The sequence below is a fragment of the Denticeps clupeoides genome, chromosome 10, assembly GCF_900700375.1.
Source record: "Denticeps clupeoides chromosome 10, fDenClu1.1, whole genome shotgun sequence".
NCBI lineage: Eukaryota > Metazoa > Chordata > Actinopteri > Clupeiformes > Denticipitidae > Denticeps > Denticeps clupeoides.
In genome coordinates this window covers 18,515,722-18,533,324 of record NC_041716.1, presented here as the reverse complement: position 1 = coordinate 18,533,324, position 17,603 = coordinate 18,515,722, and the positions used below count along the sequence as shown (strand labels likewise).

General features: G+C 43.1%; 2 protein-coding genes across 2 annotated transcripts; one reads left to right on the top strand and one right to left on the bottom strand.

Annotated features, from left to right (window-relative positions):
• The first annotated feature begins 283 nt into the window (after window positions 1-283).
• On the top strand, window positions 284-8,024 carry tktb (transketolase b). Its single transcript, XM_028993522.1, has 14 exons — window positions 284-478; window positions 1,449-1,566; window positions 1,675-1,788; window positions 2,123-2,220; window positions 2,555-2,746; window positions 2,855-2,982; window positions 4,695-4,891; window positions 4,975-5,139; window positions 5,235-5,391; window positions 6,228-6,358; window positions 6,442-6,525; window positions 6,632-6,728; window positions 7,099-7,218; window positions 7,301-8,024. The coding sequence occupies exons 1-14, from the start codon at window positions 375-377 to the stop codon at window positions 7,471-7,473; spliced, it is 1,878 nt and encodes a 625-aa protein (XP_028849355.1). The 5' UTR covers window positions 284-374; the 3' UTR covers window positions 7,474-8,024.
• A 4,750-nt stretch (window positions 8,025-12,774) lies between these two features.
• tnnc1b (troponin C type 1b (slow)) lies at window positions 12,775-14,823 on the bottom strand. Its single transcript, XM_028993418.1, has 6 exons — window positions 14,643-14,823; window positions 14,201-14,231; window positions 13,769-13,915; window positions 13,515-13,629; window positions 13,138-13,274; window positions 12,775-13,060 (listed from the first exon to the last, which is right to left on the bottom strand). The coding sequence occupies exons 1-6, from the start codon at window positions 14,664-14,666 to the stop codon at window positions 13,029-13,031; spliced, it is 486 nt and encodes a 161-aa protein (XP_028849251.1). The 5' UTR covers window positions 14,667-14,823; the 3' UTR covers window positions 12,775-13,028.
• Between the last annotated feature and the right edge of the window lie 2,780 nt (window positions 14,824-17,603).

The following is a 17,603-nucleotide window of genomic DNA, read 5'->3' as shown; positions in this document are numbered from 1 at the left end:
ATTAACTTATGAATAGAAACTACAATAGAGTGAATAAAAAGATTGTATTCATAGTTGAGGATCCTAATGAACCAGAACTGATCACTTCATTGATTGTAACATTGAAGCACGTTGTAAGTCGTTCTGGATAAGGGCGTCTGCCAAATGCGTTAAATGTAAATGTAATTCATGTGTGGTTTCTTCCTGACCCGGCACCACCGACATCTTGCCATCAACGCGCCGCCCAATCAGCGCGCCGGGTGGGCGGGGTCACACTTGACCTTTAAAGCGCACGCGCGGCGCGCGCTCTGCTCTCCGGCGTCAGCGTGCGTCCGTCAGGCGGCCAGTCAGTCAGGCGCGTGTATTTTCCGTGATCAGTGGTCGAGCGTCTCAGAATGAGCTACCACAAGCCCGACGAGAAAACCCTGCAGGGCCTGAAGGACGTGGCCAACAAGCTGAGGATCAACTCCATCAAGGCGACGTGCGCCTCCAACTCCGGGTGAGCCGCTGCTGAGCTACTGCGAGCCTGTTTTAAAAAGGCAGTAGACGTTCTTACCTACGTTTACGTAACGTGACCTGACGCGCTTTACGTCCCCAGCACGTGCGCGGACATTTATTTATTGCTTAATTCGTTTTAGACACTCTAGGGGGATAACTTTTTTACATAAAATGAGCAGGAAGTGGAGTTTTTATTTATTTATTTTCTTTTCCCGTTCGCTTGAGTTAAAAATCACGTGGCGCGGTGGTCCTCGGCCCACGTGATTCACCATGTGCGCCGAACCAGGAGCGCCGGCGGGGACGCACAATGCAGGCTTTGAGGCGCGAATGAAACCTTGTCCTCCAGGAAGTGTAACCTGCACCCTCTTCAGTCTCGTCTGTCCTTGTGATCTCTGACTTCGTTTTCATTTCTTCTCGTTATTGCCTCCTTTTTCAGTTCTCTCCCTCTTTTTCTCAATTTCAGCCTGACGTGAAGATCAAGGTGGTAAATTGGTGGAATGAATGCTCCAGGATGTTCAACAAGTGTGTAGAAATTTCACAGGGCCCTTTGGACTAACCTCGCGATTGCTTAAAATGCGTTGGTTATGTGCATGTGGGTCAGATTTTGTCACCGCTTCTCCTGTGTGGGTAACACCGGGTTGCAAAACCGCCCTGTTCAGGGATCAGGGCTTTTTGTCAGTTTCAAAAGCAGTTCCTCTCGATCTTGTTTGCACAGGCGTGTGTGTGTGTGTGTGTGTGTGTGTGTGTGTGGTCTTGACTGCATGTGGTTCTCTTTTTAATTTTTAAAAAAAAAAGTTCTGGGCCTGTTGGAAATCAGAAACTCATACCCAAACACTGTGCATGTTTTTTTTTTTTTTTAACGTTTTAATAAAAAGATTAACTGTCATGTGGTCCAGTGCACTGTGTTTAAAATGCTGTTTAAGTTTTTAACTCGTGGTATTTTATCTGACCATGGACCTCTTGGTCTGCAGGCACCCTACGTCATGCTGCAGCGCTGCAGAGATCATGTCTGTGCTCTTCTTCCACACCATGCGCTACAAACCCAAGGACCCCCGTAACGCCTGCAATGACCGTTTTGTGATGTCTAAGGTGAGGCTTCCCAGGCCACAGTCTCAAGGTCTCGGCGGGAGCTCAGGAATCCAAACCCTGGCATTTTAATCAGAGCCGGTCTCCTTGTTTTGCTCTTCTCTTTTTCAGGGCCATGCAGCTCCCATCCTTTACGCTGCATGGGCGGAAGCAGGGTTTATCAAGGAGTCTGACCTCCTGAACCTGCGCAAGATCGATAGCGATCTGGAGGGCCACCCTACCCCTGTGAGTATTGGCATCCTCTTATTTATTCTTCAGGCGGGTTTGAAATGGGTTTGGAGAGGATCTTCATTTCCACCCTAGTGGCTTTGTTTCCCAAAACTTCTGTTCTCAGCATACACAGTGCAATATGAAATGTGCAATAGTGTCTTCGAAGCCACATGGTTCCTTATTGCTGCCGTTTAATTGGATTTTAGTGCAATGTGAATTCTCTCAGGGCTACGTTTACTTATCAAGCTGTATGTAAAATGCACACATATTGTGTTAGAGGTGCAATCCACTAATCATCCAGGGCAGCGGTTATCCTTTAATCATGTGAACCTGTACGTGTGACCTGCAGAAACTGGCCTTTGTTGACGTGGCCACCGGCTCGCTGGGTCAGGGTTTGGGAGCAGCGTGTGGAATGGCCTACACCGGGAAGCATTTTGACAAGGCCAGGTACGAGTTCCTCTCTCCCGCTGCACTTTTTAATGTTTAGTACTCGTTAATAATTTGCCAAAAATGGCTCCCCCTTGAGTTGAACCAGATGCCTATTTTTAGGACCGCCTCATTGTGTAATTTAGCATGGCTGCTCTGCCTTGGTTCTTTAATTTAGTACAAAAAAAAAAAAAAAAAAACTTTTTGTGGAAATTTGATAAGCATATTACCATTTTTTAAAAATAACTATTATAGCAAAATCAATGTGAATGTGTAGTCAGCATTCAAATATAATGAACTAATTTTAAGTACAGATTCTTGAGTAATTGAGCATAAATGTCTTGTCGTTGGTTAGTTACCGCGTGTACTGCATGATGGGAGATGGAGAGTGTTCTGAGGGAGCTGTCTGGGAAGCTATGGCTTTTGCCTCCTACTACAAGCTGGACAACCTGGTAGCGATCCTGGACGTGAACAGACTGGCGCAGAGCGAGCCGGCGCCTCTGCAGCACGACATGGAGGTCTACAGGAAGCGCTGTGAGGCTTTTGGGTGAGTCTGTCCCATACCGACTTGTGCTTCTGCCCCCACAGACCTTGTCTAGTCTTCCGAGTGACGTGAAGTACTGATCTGCAGTCTGACTCTACTTTGTCACCACAGCTGGAACACGTACGTGGTGGATGGTCACGATGTGGAGGAGCTGTGCAAGGCATTTTGGCAGGCTCAGCAGCTCAAAGGGAAGCCCACTGCCATTGTGGCCAAAACACTGAAGGGCAAAGGCCTCAAAGGTGGGTCACATGGCTCTGCGTGTCCGCTTACTTTTTTTTTTTTTTATTAAATATCAATACAGCATATTAGGGCTGCACGATAGAGGAATAATATCATTATCGCGATAATAGTATACGCGATATGTATCGCAAAGAGTTTATATAAATGAGATTTATGCTGCGTCTGAAATCGCATACTATATTCTTGTGACGAGCCGTTGCCGTGAGGTCAGGAAAGAAGAAATCTGCTCCATGTGGGTTTCGGAGTACCGCTTTTTATTGACCTGAAGCCAGTAGATGGTGCTAACAGCCAATACCTTCTCCTCCGGCTTTCACGCAACAGGGAGGCGTGTCCTCTTCTCCTCCAGCCCTACACAACTACGTCCCGGTGTAAAGTTTCTCCCCTTGCACACGCTACATTAAATCCCCATAACATCCCAAACCCCAACAGAACACATTTACCTGTAACATGGTTAACTATTTGCCGTCCCTAATTAAACGTAACTATTTGCAGTGGTTAAATTACATTTGTGAGAAAATGCCCTCTGTAAAGGTAAAAAAAATCAAACACTGCGGATGTAGTACGTCCGAATTCCATTCATACTATACAGAACATACTGTTTTAACGGTAGCGCAGTACGTACAAATTCAAATGTAGTGCCTACTCAAGTAGTATGCGATTTGGACGCAGCATTAATTTATGTACCAAGCATTTGTCCAAATTTGACCAATCAGATGGGCCCTTACTATCTTCATACCTGCCTCCCAAGTAGGTGATATAATGCTACTGGCTAGACCGGGCCATGTAATGTTTACATGTTAATATAGATTATTTGTATGGATGTTGACTTAGTGTTTCCACTACATACCAATTTGTGGCCTTTACACTGTTAAATAGTATTTTCTTATTTGTGTGAAACAAAAACAGGCAAGGAAATATTTTGTTTAAAAGATGCTCTTGTTTTAAGACACCCTTGAGTGTATGGTTACATGTAAATAAAGTGTCCTTTGAAAGCAATTCATATTATGGTAACAGCAAACCAGAAATCAGAATATCTGCTGAGGGTTTTCAGACATAATGTTTTGAAGTCTTAATATTTGCAACTTCCTTAATTGTTTCTTTTTAGCCTGAATTAGATTTATATCAGATTATATTACCTGTTTATTTTTTTTAAAATGCATTTTTCTAGGGAAATGTTATATCGCAAGAAATAGTTAACGGAATATTCAATTGCATATTTTCCCAATATCGTGCAGCCCTACAGCATATCATTGTTTACGTAGTGATATTGTATCAGTGCAGGGACGTCAAATATCAATATTTTCATTACACACTGGCCTGCAACAAAGCCCTGGTTAGAATAATTCAGTGACCTGTTCATTAATTTTTTATTTTTATTTATTTATTTATTTTGACTGTCACGTTTTTACTCAATGTAAGTTTTGGGGGTTAGTTGAATAGGCAGAATCTGTATACAGAAGTACAGAACTCCTGTCACCCTGGATTTACAGTTTTGCTTTCACCCTGATTTGTTTCCATTGACCCATTATCTTGTTTGCCAGCCGCTGGTTTACAGTCTTTAAACCTGCAGGTCCGGTCCAATTTAATAGACATGAGGTGATAAGGTTGCTGCTTTTATTTCGGCTTGATCTTGTGCTGACACCAGTTGTCTCTTGTTGGATGAACGGTCTTACTCATGCAGCGTTTCATGCCCTCTGTCTCTTCTCTATAGGCATTGAGGATCAAGAGAACTGGCACGGAAAGCCTATTCCTAAAGACAAAGTGGATGCCCTGCTTTCCCACCTGCAGAGCCTGATCCAGTCTCCCAACAAGACCCTCATCCCCGAGCTGCCCGCAGAGGATGCCAAACCCGCGGACAACTCTCCCATCTGCCTGCCTTCTCCGCCAGCTTACAACCTGGGAGACAAGGTATTTTGCAATGTTTGTCCAAACCAGTCCTGCTTTTTAGTAAACTTGTGGGTGACATCAGGAAATTCGTTTCTGCTGTTCAGGTTTCTACCCGACGGGCCTATGGAGTAGCCTTGGCTAAACTTGGAGAGGGAAGTCAGAAAGTTGTGGCTATGGATGGCGATACGAAGAACTCTACGTTCTCTGAGCTTTTCAAGAAGGCCCACCCGGACCGCTTCGTTGAGTGCTTTATTGCTGAGCAAGTACTGGTAAGCAAGACTGGCAATCCAAATGGGGTCGAGCTGGATCACGGTCAATGTGGTGATTGATTTTATTGTTAAATTATTTATTTTTTCCTCTCCAGGTTAGCGTGGCGATTGGCTGTGCGACCCGTGATCGCACTGTGCCCTTCGCCAGCACGTTTGCTGCCTTTTTCTCACGTGCCTATGACCAGATTCGCATGGGAGCCATCTCCATGTCTAACATAAACCTCTCTGGTTCCCACTGTGGCGTTTCCATAGGTAAGTGGGGGCATCCCACATGCTTTGCGTGAGTTAAGAGTAATTTATAAATTAATGTTTTTTTTTTTTTTTTTTTTTTTTTTTTTTTTTATGGTCAATTGTAGAGCCTTGAACAAAATTCCTGAAATATTTGCCTTCAAATTCACAATCAAAAGTACTGACCAGGTCCTTTGCTTATTGTTGACTGCGTTTGGTAGTTTTAATCACTGCATTTTGTGCATACAGCATTTAACAAGCTTATGCCAGTTAATTTGTAATAGAAAATGTGGCTTGACAGTTTGTGGATTGTGTGGTTCTGAATGTCTGTAGTGCTTGTGTGTATGTGAGTGAACAGCGTACATTGAATTTGATTCCAGCCAATAGCCCAGTCTAAATAGTATACAATATAGTAAGAATTTTGTATGTAAAGTACAGTTGTAGATGAGAATTGCAACATGAGTCTGGTCCAACGACTGGTGTCCTCAGCAGACTTCAGGAGTTCTAGATTCAGTCATTGATTTAAAGGAAGAAGAGCATGTACCTCGTAGTAATGCAAAACCCTCAGCCAGGAACTGTGTGCTGCCTACAATATTTGACTCAGTTTTTACACTGCACTTAAAAACAAAATCTTCCAGAGTGTAAAGGCATAAATGTTCTTTCTCAATGCTCCGCTACTGGGGTTTTATTATTTTTTTTAAATCCTTTTTTATTTTTCTGCCTTCCTCCTCCAAGCTTTACATATTTGCCACATTCCTCTTTGTGTTATTTCACTGAATGCAATTATGTTGTCCAGTAGATGGCGTAGTGTGTTCAAGTTGGACTGGCCTCGATGTTCTGATTTTAATGCTTTGCTGTAGGTGAGGACGGCCCTTCTCAAATGGCACTTGAGGACTTGGCGATGTTCAGAGCAATCCCAACATGCACAGTCTTCTATCCCAGCGATGGGGTTTCCACAGAAAGGGCTCTAGAGTTGGCTGCCAATACAAAGGTGAGTCTGGCACGGTTTCCTCATTCAATCTTACAATATCGCTGCGTGTTCATTTACGCTTTTTTTTTTTTTTTTTTTTTAAGGGCATTTGTTTCATCCGCACAAGCAGGCCTGATACAGCAGTAATTTACGAACCTGATGAGAAGTTTGAAGTGGGCCATGCAAAGGTTAATTTCAAGGCTTTTTGCAACATTGCTGCATTTTACAGTTTAGCTGCAGAGGCAGTTATAGCATGTTTTTATTTATTTTTTTTTATCTTTATCCGTCCTGTAGGTGGTACGCCAGTCAGACAGTGACCGGGTGACTGTGATTGGAGCAGGAGTGACTCTGCATGAAGCACTGGCTGCAGCACAGCAGCTGGCCAGTGAAGGTTAGTGCGCCTCCTGCTGGCATACAGCAGGAGCACTTGGTTTGTTCTACTTTTAAACTAATAAAGTTATCTGATTCTAATCCTGAAGGAAATTGCATAGACTACAACTGCACAGAGACATACATTATATGTACAAGGCATATAAGAAGTGCGCAAACACATTTATGAGTATAAATAAAAATAACATTAGTAAAAAGCCTGCTCATAGACTAATCCTCTGAACCCCTGGGGAGCCTTGTGAGTTGAGAGGGTGTGAAACTTTTGCCAAATCGATTGTGTTCACAACCAGACCAGTTAGTCCGCTGTGGTGACCCCTAACTTTTTAGCAGAAGGACTGAGACTCATCAACTATATTCACACTTAATTGTAGGTGTGAACATCCGTGTGATTGACCCATTCACCATTAAGCCCCTTGATGCCGGCACCATTGTGGACAGCGCCCGTGCCACAGGAGGACGAATAATTACCGTGGAGGACCATTATAAAGAGGGTGAGACTTGCCTTATATTTTAATGTGACTCATTTTTTTCCAAATGGTGTGTGTGTGGTCTAACAAAGCCTGTCGTTTCTAGGTGGCCTAGGCGAGGCAGTGTTGTCCGCGGTGGCAGGCGAGCCGAGCATTGTGGTCCACCGTTTGGCCGTGAGCAGAGTGCCTCAGAGTGGGAAGCCACAGGAGCTGCTCGACCTGTTCGGCATCAGTGCCAAGAGCATCGTGGCTGCAGTCAAGGGCACCTTCGCCAACTGAGCTGTGTGTTTATGGTGGTTTTTCTCTCCTGTCATCTTGCTAACCCTAAGCTGCCACTCCTACCCATACACTAGCAGTAGGCTTCAAAAAACGTCAGACCTGGGGATTTGTGTCCTAAGAGTAGGTTATGACATTCCTTTAGCTATTTGCACTGTAATTAGACCCTCCCTAGATAATTACTGCTGACTCTACTTTCCATTTTTGTAACTCAATATGTACTTTAGGTTTTTTGCATTCTGAGCTCCATGTTTTAAGCATAAACGCTCAGTTGCATGACTGCTTCTACATTTTCATATGGGTCTATGTGCCTCGTTAAGATCACTGAACGGGGGGGAGAAATTATGCACTTTTTCAAAAATCAGCAATTCAGATCAGGGAATTGGGTTTCATTCTGCTGCGGTTCATAAATTCCAAACTTATCACAGCACTGAGGCATTACACTTTAAGTGTGTGGACAATGCAAACCCTAATGTGAGTGACGTGTAAGTGTATGATGCAGTGTTAGTTTCCCCTGCCTTTCATGCACTGAAATAAAACGTGTGGGCCATCTATTTGCTTTTTTGGTGTGTGTTCTGGATGTTGTACCTCCCTGGCCAATTGAGAATTTATAGCCTATGCTGGCATAGGCCCATTTGGTACACTGAAGCTACAGGGGGGAAAAATACTTAGAACAACTTTTGACAAAACTGACTAGGGCTAGAACTGCACTCACGTTACTGTGACCATTTAATGTGTTGCTTTAAAGTATTATTACTATTACTTTCCAATTTTATATATATAATCCATGGGTTTTTCCATTCTCCCAGATTTGTCATAGTTACAAGGCCTGATTGCGAAAATATTCTCAGCAATCCTCTGTCGTCTCTCTAAATTTACATTTAAGGCTTTTGGCAGCGCCCTTATCCAGAGCAACTTACAACGTGCTTCCATGTTACCATCAATGAAGTGATCAGTTCTGTATTCTTAGTTGGGGGTCCTAGTGAACCAATCTTTTTATTCACTCTGTTGTAGATTCTATACATAATTTAGACAATAAAGTTACAAGTTAATCTAAAGAGGAAGGTCTCGAGCTGCTGTTTGAAGGTGCTCAGTGACTGAGCTGTTCTGACCTTGAGGGGAAGTTCATTCCACCACCGAGGGGCCAAGATGGAGAAGAGTCTAGATGAGTGTCTGGATTTTACCTTCAGAGATAGAGGGACCAGGCGAGCAGTACTGGAGGCTCGGAGTATACGAGGTGTAATAAGGGCTGTGAGGTAGGATGGTGTTACTCCATGTTTGGCTTTTTGTATTAGTTGTAGAGGTCGGATGGTACATAGTGGTAGACCAGCTAGAAGGGAGTTACAGTAGTCCAGTCGTGAGATTACTACATTTTACATTTATCAGACGTCCTTATCCAGAGCGACTTACAGTCAGTAGTTACAGGGGACAGTAGATTACTAGGGACTGAACCAGTATCTGGGTGGCCGGGGTTGACGTGTGGATTCGTCTGATATTGTAGAGAAGGAATCTACATGAGTGGGAAAGGTTGCTGGTGTGAGTAGAGAAGGAGAGTTTGTTGTCTATTGTTACTCCAAGGTTGCGGGCTGTTGTAGAAGGAGAGAGCTGTGAGTTGTCCAGGTAAATAGCAAGATCCTGATGTGGTGATGAATCTGCTGGAATGAATATTAGTTCAGTTTTGGTGGGATTGAGTTGGAGGTGATGGGCTGACATCCAAGATGAGATGTCAGTTAGACATGCAGAGATTTTGGAAGCAGCATGTAGATCAGAGGGAGGAAAAGAAGATGAGTTGTGTGCCCCCGGCATAGCAGTGGTAGGATAATCCATGTGAGGAAATGACCTCAACAAGTGATCTCGTTTAGAGGGAGAAAAGGATCAGAACCTTGAGGGACAAAGTGCACATCTATTAGAATAATATTAACAGAGGTCAGCTTGAAAAATATTAAATAACTGTCCTAAACTTGTGTATTGTTACATCCCAAACCAGCAAGGTACCGTCCCCACACACTGCTCCCTGGGCACCTTCCATGGCTGCCCACTGGCACATAAGGGGCTCCATAGTAGTGATCAAGCTGCTTGCAAAAAAAGGTGAAAAGCAGAATCTTGAAGTCAATACGTAACTTGACTGGAAGCCAACGCAAAGAAGACAATACAGGAGCAATGTGATCATACCTTGCAGTGCGTGTAAGAACCCTGGCTGCACAGTTTTGGATGGGCTAAAGTTTATTCAACAAAGCATAAGAGCAACCAGAAAACAGAGAATTACAGTAATTGTGTCCAGATGTTATGAATGCGTAAACTACAACAACACAACAATATTTATTTCTTGTATAGCCCAAAATCACATACAGTATGTCTCAATGGGCTTTGACAGGCCCTACAGTTAACACCCTCCACACTTGACCCTTCTGCACACAAGGAAAAATACCACACAAAAAAAACTCTAGGAGAGAGAAAAAAAGAAAGGAAGAAACGTTGGGAAGGAGTGATACAGAGAGGGACCCCCTTCCAGGGTAGAGTGAGCCTGCAAATGGTGTCAGTGCAGGGTTGGGGATGATGTAATAATAAGTCCTACTGTTGTAGGGTTGGAGGAGTCCAGGATGTAGTCAGTGTCATGGTCTAGATTACGTGTCCACAATGATGTTACTGGTCCATTTGAAGATCCCTGAAGCTGTAGTTGTTATGGTGGGCGTGGCTGTGGTGACCCTCTGGTTTGTTTCATGGTATGTCCTTGTTTAGCAGTTGTCAGGAACCAGGATTTATTTGCTGGTCTCTTCACTTGGGGTGTGCCAGTAGTCTGGGTGCTTGATTCTGTGTTTTGGAATCTAATTTCCCTAGCTTTTGCAATGTTTCTTATGTGGAAGTACACCGTCCTGGAAATATGTAAAATATGACAATCAAATTACAAATCAGCATCAAAAGTCACACCCAACTTCTTTACAGATGTACTAGACCCAGTTGAAAAAAAACAGCACACTCCAAACTATATTCTGTCAATCCACGTCTTGTCCATTGGGACCGATCACCAACACTTCAGTCTTGTATGTGTTGATTATGAGGAAATTGTGGGTAATTCAGTCTCTGATTCAGACAGTTTTCTGGTTTAGGGAGGTGGTGAACTTCATACATCTTGGGTGTTGCCTGCATAAAAATCTAAATTTACCCCATGTCTACGGAGTAACTGACCAAGTGGCAGCATGTACAATGACAATAACAAAGGGCCCAGTATTGAGCCCTGTGGAACCCCGTATTTCACAGTAATCACTGCCAAAACCAACAAAGTGAAAGCGAAGTAAATTTTCACCAGGAGATAGGTGTCCCACTTATTCCAACTAACTTTTCAAGCAGAATAGTAGAATGTTATGGTCTATGGTGGCAAAGGCTGCACTAAGGTCTAAGAGCACTTGCGCAGAGAAAAGAGGTCCTGGTCACTAAATAAAAGTAGGTCATTTAGTACCCTTAGCAGGGCAGTTTGACTGGTTGCATTTGAATTGAGCCATGTAACAAATATGTTCTGTGAGAATGTTTTCTCCTTATTTCCTCATCCCATTGAGGCACTATGTCTGAGCCAAGACAAGACAGAAACCAAATAACGTTGAAACAAAGACAAGACCAAGACGACAAAAAGAGTGGTTTCAATGTCACGTTCCTAAGTCACACGCACGTGATGAGGAGGTCCACCCACAGCAAAACAAAGCATACAAACAATGCTTTTATTTACCGTGAGCTAAGGTGCACAATAAAACAGATTTGACACAGCTAACCAACATCAGTACAGCCTAAAGGAAGGGATGGTCCAGCAGGGATAACTCAAACATGCACAAAAGTTCATGAAAAGGGCACATAAACACACACAAAGCTAACAGGTTAACGACAAAGGGTCTATCACACAAAGCAACAACCCACTCGAATGAGGACCCTGGGGACCTTCTAAACACAATCTGAAGTCTCTTTATATAGTTGGATGTGACCAATAGGCAGAAGGTAGGTGGAGCTGGTAGGCTTCAACTCCTCCCACAAAGTCAACCTAAAAGAGACAGGACACAAAAACACAGCCAGACACACAGAACATGTGGGAGCATACGTCCAGGGACATAACACTCGAGAACTACAACACTACTTCAAATTATTAATTTATATTTGTGAATATATTCTGAATAACTTTTTCTTTTGTACAGTAGTGCATTCTGTGTCAATTTTAGTCCAGGATATGGCTTGATTTGTTTGAAATTACCCAAATTTTTAATTTGGATATCTCATACTGAACCTTATCGTTATTAAACCAGGATTTATGATGTTTATGCAGCTTCTGAAATAACTACCTTTGAAGAATCTGAGGTAAAGTGGCTTATAATAACGTCTGTGCTAGCCAGGGTTTGTTAAATTACTTAAAAACCCTGTTGAATGTTGCTGCACCCAAACATTTGCTTAAAATGTCTTTTCAAAATGTCTTTATGCAAGACATGAATTATCCTTTATTTATTTAAATACTAAAAGAAAGGAATAATAAAAGAACTATAAAAGAAATAAACACTGAGGAAAACTTCAGTACATTTAAGATGTCAAGTTTACTAAGTTTCCAGACCATAATTAGCTTATTGTGCTACGGCTTGTTCACAGTCTTTATGAGGAAAGACCAGCTGCTATAGGCTCCTCTAAGCCTTCTGAAAAAGAAAACCATCAACCTCACAAAGCAGGAGCATGTTTTCAGGCCATGGTTTTAAAAGAAAGAAATGGCTTTTACATGTTCACTGAGCTTCATTGGTCACACTGAGCTTCGGAAGCTTTTGGAATATTATAAATAAATAAGAAATAAGAATTAGAACCCAGTAACACCTTGAGGAATATCAGGGTCTGAATGGATGGTACTTTGTTCCACTGTGTAGTGGATGATAATGCTTTGAGCCTTCACTGTCCCCTAACGCACATATCATCAAAAATATGAACAAAAAAAAAAAAGCACAAACGCAAGATGCCCCATAAATATTGGAGAATTCATGTTTGCAAGGATATATGGGTAAGAACTTAAATATTCTTAGCAAATGTTGGTGATACTTGCCAAAGTGGGTGTATCTAAGCAGTGACTGTGTTGGATGTGCAAACATTCACTTTAGGCCAGTTTTTTGTATTTTGCACCACTTTATGATGAAAATAAAATGCTGTCTTGCTTGAAATACACAATTGTTCATTTACATTTTTATGCATCTGTCTGTCTTAAGCATTTTAAGTAAAGGGACACACATTTTCTATGCCATGGTAGGTGGCCTTTATCACCCAAGTCAGAAAAACTTTAGACTGGTCCTGTTAGATTGAAAAGTGGATAGTTTTATTGAATGAAAATCAGCATGAAAATGGAAAAAATTATTTTACCCACGCAATTTCATTTTCAAAATGCCTAAATAAAATTAATCATCAAACTAAAATGGCAGGTTTCTATTATTTACAAATGCAAATATTTCACAATATGCGTGTATGTGGGTGTGTGCCATTGTCCAAAACCAAAAGATTCCATTTTTAATCGTTTCCATGGTGAATGGAGTTTCATCGTCCTGCACGCTTTACTCAACACCCTTCATGAACTCCAAGAACTCTGTAGAAAAAATTTTGGAAATAGAAAGTAATTAACATTACCATTCAGAAATTATTCAATCTGTTATTGTTCCTTACCGTCATAATCAATTTTTCCATCATTGTTTTTGTCTCCGTCTTTCATGAGTTCCTCGATGTCATCCTCAGTGATGGCTTCACCGGTTGACTCCAGCATGTTCTTCAGTTCATCCAAGTCAATGTAACCATCCCCATTTCTATAAGTGTTGTGTAAGTGAGTGCAGAAGTAAAGAGTCAAGACAAAATATAGGACAGAAAATTATCTGTCCACCATGAGGACGTTCTGTCGGATCAACCATCAGTTTCAGTACTAAAATTATAGCAGGGCTGTGAGTTCCACATGCTTCGTTGGAGACAGAATTCCAGGGGTGCATTTGAAGTGGTGTGAGGAGATTGAAGGGTGCTGCGGGGTGAAGACAGTTTCTAATTGGACATACTTGTCGAACATGCGAAAGACTTCTGCCAGCTCCTCCTCTGATTTCCCTTTGCTCTCCTCTTTCATGCAGCGCACCATCATGACCAGGAACTCATCAAAGTCCACCGTTCCGCTGCCTTCACACACACAAACAGTCAAAGTATTTAATATGTAATTACACTTTAAATCTAAGTGATTCATTTCTTCATTCATTCATTAAGTTGTTTGTTGCTTTTTATGGTAATACACTTTTAATCCATCTATTTCCTGTCATACCGTCCTCATCTACTTCATCCACCATCTCCTGCAACTCTTCTTGAGTGGGGTTCTGGCCCAGCATCCTCATCACCTTCCCCAGCTCTTTAGTGCTGATGCAGCCGTCCTCTGCATCCTGCACGAAGATGTCAAACGCCGCACGGAACTCTGGGATTAAAAATAGCAATGTTGGTGGCAGGAGGTGGCAGGAGGTGGCAGGAGGACACAGAACGAGTCACGCAGACACACAGCAGTCTGGGAAGGGAGGAATGCCACGTGCGGAGAAAATAGGAAAACGTGTTTCCAGTTAGCTCACTTTTAGACACAGGACGGTGTGAGTATTGGCACATCCATGAACAGAAGACTAACAGTGCTGACATTGTGAGACCATTTTGGAACACTTGGTTACACAGAGAAATGTAGTCTGAAGTGCTTCAGTCAAGCCTTCTTTACCATTTTTCTGCTCCTCTGTTAAGTTCTCTACCTGTTGGGGGTAAAGCAAGACTTGTTCATTGTTCTTTATTTCACTGAACACACACACACACACACACACACACACACACACACACACCATAAGAACAAATGGCGAGCCATTGCATTGTTCAGTCCCCCACCCTCTAATGACCTTCAGCAGAGTCCAACAATTCAAGATCATTTAAACCAACTGCTGATTCCAGACTAAACACCATGATGTTTTAACTTTAGATGACCTTAAAGTCCTTAGAAAGATGAACTTTTATTCAATTCATGAAAATACATATTATTATCATCAGTATCAAGTAATTATTACAGTATCAGGCATGGTATTTATCCATCAGAATTATGAATAATTACCTGAATACAAAAATTCTATTATAGATATAATAAGATAATCAGTCCATCTGTCCATACTCACTGCGGCTTTATATACATCATCCATGGCTGCACTGGGTTTGGGATCTCACACCAGTCACACACACACTGTCGTCCCCAGTGGATCCGTCACGTACGACCCCCTCGCTGTGCCGCGGCGCAGGATAAGAGGGGACGCGCTGCACCTCCTCCTGCCTTTATGGATGGAGTGACAGTTTAAGACAAGACAAAAGCATTTGTGTCACTCCCCTTTCCTGGTGGTCATGAGGGATGGGTACAGGGGGTCCTGGGCTTGGACGGGGATGAGGCTATTATTAGAGTTAAAAGAATGGGACTGATGAGGGGGAGGGCGGTGAGTTATGACAAAGAGTCTTTGGCATTGGGCCTGTTGGCAGGGACAATGGGCTGCTGTTATCTGACACCCGACCTAACTGTGGGTCACCTGCATTTGCCAATCACTGCCCAGCAGTAGGGGCCCTTTGACTCCTATTGTAAAAGCCCCGGCCAGGGTGTCTGTGAATAGACATCGGTATGTCTCAAAAAGGGCCGTAAGAGACCTTCATCGGGCTTCTGTGTCACTGCTGTTTGGTCACCTGTTTAGATGCATCTACAGCAGCGCAGAGGAATGGGGGACAGGAGGGGTTGGGGGATACCAGGGCCCTATTGTTTGAAGCATATGGATGAGGTTGGAGCTACATGTCCAGTTTAGCCTCCTGAACAACTATTCAGCGTGGACCACTTCAGCAAAAAGATGTCGTTTAAGCACCAGGCTGTGTTTCTTCCGCTCAGTTACGCTGTGTCTCGATCCACTGTTATAGTTACACGCTCTCGACACAGGAATGGTACAACATGAAACTGCTCCACTTCCTGGTGTCCTGCTGTGTATTTTTAGAGATTCGCTGGCCCTTGTGGAACTTAAGTGATCAAAGTTAAAAATCAGAGGGATTGCAGTTTGAGACCTACACTTGGTCCCGTTGTCAACTCCCCCCCTTTTCACACATTCGTGCGCACACACACACACACACACACACACACACACACGCGTATCAGTCAGTGTCAGGCTGGGCCAGTTGCAGTGTGTGAACCCGAGGCGTGGACTACACGACTGTCGTCATAATTACATGTCCAGCTATTCCTGTCCTCTCAGTCCTTAACAGGGAATGGATGAGTCGCGTCTCTCCACAGTAACAAAAAGGTGCTGGCAGAAGCTCATCGAACCGCTGCTGCGGGGGTCCGCGCAAAATGCTGCGATCGACGTGGTCTTCACCGAGTCGCGGCGAATAGAGGTCACGCAGGTTCATTTCTGCAGAGGCCCTGACCAGAGGCGACTGTGAGAAAACCACCCATGTTTGCAGCTGTAGCAAACAAATATTTGTTTGTTTTATTCCCTTCGCTTTCGGGAAGGGAGTCGAGGCGATGCACCGGGTCAGCCCATCTGAGTTTAGCACCTGACAGGTATTTCCGTGGGACACAGCAGTTCAGCCCCGATGCTCTGTTTGCCCACCACACACACGTCTGCCTGTAAATATGTCCCATCCAGAGCACAGAGGGTGGGGAAACAGATGGGACAGTGAGAACATGGGGTGGGAGACAGGATGGTAAATTGTGGTAAAGTGAATCACCTACAACAGATAAATCTGGCGTCCAAGAGAGAGAGAGAGAGAGAGTGAGAGAGAGAGAAAGTCTTAATTTTATGGGTTTCGTCTGTTCTTCCCTCTGTGTTTACTTGGTAAAGTAACACAAAGTCAGCCATATATACAGACCCGCAGATATTTTTAGGTGGAAGGGAAAAAATGTTTTTTCAAGTGAAACATGACAAATATCCATGTACTATAGGTTTAGTGTTTTAAAGGTGTTTTTTTTGTTAGGTTGATTCAATCAGAGGTGGAATGAGTACTGAAAACTAAAAGTAAAAGTAAAAGTACCCATCTCAAAATCTACTTGAATTAACGTAAAAAAAATCATATTCTAAAATTGACTTTGAGTAAGATTTAGGAGTTACAGGAGTTACATTTTAGGAGTTACAGGAACCGTACTAAATTGGTTCACCTCTTATCTTCACGACAGGTCTTTCAAGGTATAATAGGGAGGTGAGACATCTGTCCTCTCTAGGGTAACCACAGGGGTTCCACAAGGCTCTGTCCTTGGTCCCCTTCTATTCTCAATATACACTCGCTCACTTGGTCACATCATCCAATCACATGGCTTCTCCTATCACTCTTACGCTGATGACACCCTCAGTTCAAACTGAGTTTGAACCATCACATTGCTATGATCTCCAGATCTAGCAGGTTCACTCTCTACAACATTCGCAAGATAAAGGCCTTTTCTCTCGCAACAGGCTACGCAGATCCTCGTCCAGGCAATGGTCATCTCCAAACTCCACTATTGTAACTCTCTCCTGGCTGGAGCCTCTGCAGTCACCATAAAACACTCCAGATGGTCCAAAATGTGGCAGCCCGTCTCATCTTCAATCAGCCAAAATACACCCATGTTACACCTCTTCTCACCTCCCTCCACTGGCTCCCGGTAGCTGCTCGCATTGATTTCAAATCCTTGATGCTGCCTACAGGGCTGTAAATGGAAGTGCACCCTCCTATATCAATACAGTACTACCTAGCTACACTCCTGCACGCTCTCTTAGATCTGCAAATGAAATGAGACTGAAAATTCCCTCTTCACATGGTCTCTGATTCCAATCAACTCTGTTCTCCGTTGTTGTCCCTGGCTGGTGGAACAACCTGCCCTCCTCCACACGACTAGCCGAGACTATCACCACTTTTAGGAAGCAGGTGAAAACCATCCTATTCAAAAAAAATTTCAGACAAATCTAACACTTACACACGCACATGCGTACACATTGCACAAAACAATACAAAAATATATATATTATCATTTTTTCTTCGTCTAGCACTTAACAATCTCAGAGCATGCTCTTTGCTGACAAGTTAGGCCTTATCAGGGCTCTTAGTTTTGTAAACTCAAAATTCTATAGAAATCGAAC